General features: G+C 42.0%; 1 protein-coding gene across 1 annotated transcript in view; it reads right to left on the bottom strand.

The window, feature by feature from the left end:
• IL21R (interleukin 21 receptor) overlaps positions 1-2,019 on the bottom strand; it is a 48,820-nt gene extending 46,801 nt beyond the window's left edge. The window contains 1 exon segment of the mRNA XM_007950284.2: positions 1,905-2,019. Coding sequence (XP_007948475.2) covers positions 1,905-2,019 — 115 coding nt within the window.
• Between the last annotated feature and the right edge of the window lie 2,133 nt (positions 2,020-4,152).

Genomic DNA, 4,152 nt, shown 5'->3' with positions numbered 1-4,152 from the left:
CACTTGACTGCTAACCAGAAGGCTGGCAGTTCAAACCCACCAGCCACTCCTCGGAAGGAAGGTTAGGCAATCTACTTCCATAGTGATACTGCCTTGGAAACCCAAGGAGAGGTCGCTATGATACTGCCTTGGAAACCCAAGGAGAGGTCGCTATGAGTCGGGTCAGATTTAACGACAGTGAGTTTGGTTTGGTTTGGAATGGACTAGATTTTACCAAAGCCTAACCAACCAGGAAGGAGCTCTGATGGTGCAGTGCTTAAGGAAGGTTGGTGGTTCAAACCTACCAGCTCCTCTGAAAGGTTTACTGCCTTGGAAACCCAGTGGGACTCACTACATACGAGTTGGAATCAACTTGATGTTAGTGGGGCTTTTTTTGTTTTTTGTTTTTTTTTTTAAATTTTTGGAACCAGTTTAGGGGAAGGGAAATACCCAACTGTGACCCATTCTAGCCTTCCTATCACACATATGGGGTGGGGCTGAGAAGGACTCGTGAAGGTCATGGCCCAGGGACAGAGGCTCACTAAACACTGAGACCTAATCATCAGATAATAGACCACTTCCCTTCCCCCACACCTTACCATCACACCAATGGGTCTCATACGTAATAGCTGGAGTACAACTAACATAACTGCAAGCCTCAGACCCTATTTAAAAAGGAGCCTCCAGGGAAACCCAGAGACAACAGAGGAGACAAAAACAAAGATACTAGAGGAAATTTTAGCTTCTGATAGCATAGCAAACACAGTTTAACTCAGCCAGATAAACATGAAATCTGTTTTTTTACTTAATGTATCATGTGCAGCTTTCAATTAAAAATTATAAAGCATGCTAAAATACAAAAAGAAAACAAAACAAAAAACCCACAGTCTCAATAGACAAACCAAGCATCAGAACCAGATTCAGATATGGCAGAGATTTTGGAATTATCAGAGTGAAATTTTAAAAGAACTACAGAAGACTGCAGGAAAATGGACACATTTGAATTACGGTATTGGCAAAAAATGCTGAATATACTATGTGCATGACACAGGCTTTCAAGCACCCAAAACGGCTCCCAGACTCCATTTTATTTGGCCAAGTGCTGATTAATGCAAAGTCATTTCCACCTCCTTTATTCCCCCATGTTCCTTAGTTAATAACAACATCTTATCACAGGCACATACCACCAGACCTCACCCCAGGCCCCCTACCAGGGTCAGGTGCCACTGACCTTGACACCAGTCACCATAGCCCCTGTATAGTTCCTCAAACAGAGATATAAATATCTCTGGGAAAAGGAGAGGATTTATGGACTTAGCAACTGACCAGCCAGCCACCCCTGGATGCAATGTCACGTTCAGTGCCCCCTCTTGTAAGCCCCCCACCCCTTTGGAATCAAACTCTTTCATGTCTCTGAGCACACCTCTGGTTCAGTTTTTCAGTCTCTCTAACCCTTACTGCTAAAGGAGCTCTGTTGGGATAATGGATAAGGCATTTGGCTGCTAACTAGAAGGTTAGTGGTTCAAACCCACCAGCTGGTCCATGGAAGGAAGATGGGGTGATCTACTTCCTTAAATATTTACAGCCTTGGAAACCCAATGGGGGTGACTATGAGTCAGAATCGACTTGATGGCCGTGAGTTTGTTTTTGTTTAACCCGTACCATTACAAGGCTTGTGAGGCTCTCGGTTACAATGTAGACACTACGGTCTGCCAGACTAATGAACAAATCTGTCTTGCAAGAAGTACAGCTGGAATACTCCTCAGAAGAGAATGGCCAGACCTTGTCTCTCATACTTTGGTCATGTTACCAGAAGGGACGGCTCCCCAGAGAAGGATATCATGCTTGGTGAAGTAGAGGGTCAGTGAAAAGGGAGAAGACCCTCGCTGAGATGGTTGATACAGTGGCTGCAACGAGGGGCTTACGCACAGCAATGCTTATGAGCACGGCACAGGATGAGATGGAGTTTGTTCCGTTGAACGTGGGGTCACTAGGAGCTGGAAATGACTTGACGGCAGCTGACCACAACCACATGGTCATTATGCGAAGGGAGCTAATAGAAAACGTGGACAAGGTGCAAGAACAAATGTATTGTGTGAGCAAAACGATGGAGACTCTAACAAAAAATCAAAAGAAAATGCTAGAAATCTAAGACCCTCTGATAGAAATATGGAAGGCCTTTGATGAGCTCATCAGTAGACTGAACATGGTCAAGGTGAAACCAGTGAGCTTGAAGATATGTCAGTAGAAACTTCCCTAACTGAAAATTTAAAAAACAAAACAAGTAATAGAAAAAAAAAGGAAACACCCAGAACATATAAAGGTGCAACATACGTGTAATGGGAATATACATTACAACACATAAAGGAGAAAAAAGAGAGAAAGGAACAGAAGAAAAATTTGATCAATGTAATAATGACTGAGGATTTTCTAAAATTAGTAAGAAACACTAAACCATAGATTCAGGAAGTTCAGAGACCATCAGACAGGATAAATACCAAAATATCTACACATAAACCCACTACCATCCAATTGATTCTGACTCACAGTGACCCTATAGGATAGAGCAGAACTTCCTCATAGGGTTTCCAAGACTGTAAATCTTTATGGAAGCAGACTGCCACATCTTTCTCCCACAGAGTGGCTGGTAGGTTCAAACCACTGACCTTCTGGTTAGCTGCCCAGCCACAGTGCCACCAAGGCTTCTTATACCATATTCAAACTTCAAAAAAATCAAAAACAAAAAGAAAATCTTAAAAGAAGAAAGGAACAAAGATGAGAAATACATTGCACTTCTCTTCAGAAACTACGTAAGCAATAAGAGAGTATTGAAAGGACTGAAAGGCAAAAACTACCACCCCAGGTTTCTGTACAGAAATCATTTTTTAAACATGAAGGAAAAGAAAGACTTCACCAGTGTAATGGTTATTGTTGTGTGTCAACTTGGCTGGGCCATGAGTCACAGTGCTTTGGCAGTTATGATGTAGTCATCTCCCATGATGAATGTAATCACCTCGCTCGTGAGAACTGCTATGAGCAGCCAAGTGGCTGAAAATGAGTTTCCTCAGACGTGTGGCCTGCTTCCAATATCTACGGACACTCTGGCAAAGCTCTCTGGCTTTTTGCTCAATTTGGATCTGGCATCTGGCTCATCATCATCTGACCTCTAGCTCTTTGGACTTGAACCAGCAAGTCTGCCATATTGCCTGTTGATCTTGAGTTCATCAGCCCCTGCAGCCACATGAGTCAGGAGAAGCCTCCAGCCTGATGTTTCACCCATGGACTTGGGACTTGCCAGCCTCTACAACCACGAGTCATTTCCTGGAGATCTTTCTCTTTCCATATGTACCTATCTGGATTGGGCAGCATTTCTTTCTGTTGTACATAGTGTTGCTAGAAGTTGGAGCTGACTCAATAGCACCTAACAAAAACAACAATAACAATATCTATACATTCCACTGCTATCAAGTCGATTCTGACGCATAGTGACCCTCATTGGGTTTCTAAGGTGGTAAATCTTTATGGAAGTAGATATCTTCATTTTCCTTCCATGGAGTGGCTGGTGGGTTTGAACTGCCAACCTTCTGGGTAGCAGTCAAATACCTTAGGCACTGTGCAACCAGAGCTCCATTTATATGATATATATAAGCTTCACTGGTTGACTGGTTTTGCTTCTCTAGAGGACCCAGCCTAAGACAATCAGAGAAGTGAACATTGAGACTTGTTGCCAGTAGATTTGTCTTGCAAGAAATATTAAAGAAGTTCTTCAGAAAGAGGGAAAATGATATAGGTGAGAAACTCAGATCTACATAAAGGAAGAACATTAGAGAAGGAATAAATGAAAGAAAGCTGCGTCTATTCTTTTTCTTATTTTATCTAATAGATTAAAGTTTGTTCCAAATGGTAATAACAATCTATAGGGTGATTATAGCTTATGGATAAGTGAAGTGAGTGACAGCAAAGTATGAGAGGCAGGAGGGAGGACTGAAGATACTGTTATAAGGCACCTGCACTGCCCGTGAAGTGATGGAGTGCTATTTGAAAGTGGATTTAGATTAATTCTAAATATACATTGCAAACCCTAGGGAAACCACTAAAACATTTGTAGAAATAAGTATAATTAATATGCAAACAGAGGGGAGAAACAGAATCACATAAAACACTTGATTAAAA

The sequence above is a fragment of the Orycteropus afer genome, unplaced genomic scaffold (genome assembly GCF_000298275.1).
Source record: "Orycteropus afer afer isolate SDZICR_OR568_19922 unplaced genomic scaffold, OryAfe1.0 scaffold00266, whole genome shotgun sequence".
Lineage (NCBI taxonomy): Eukaryota > Metazoa > Chordata > Mammalia > Tubulidentata > Orycteropodidae > Orycteropus > Orycteropus afer.
This window is presented reverse-complemented; position numbering and strand designations above follow the sequence as displayed.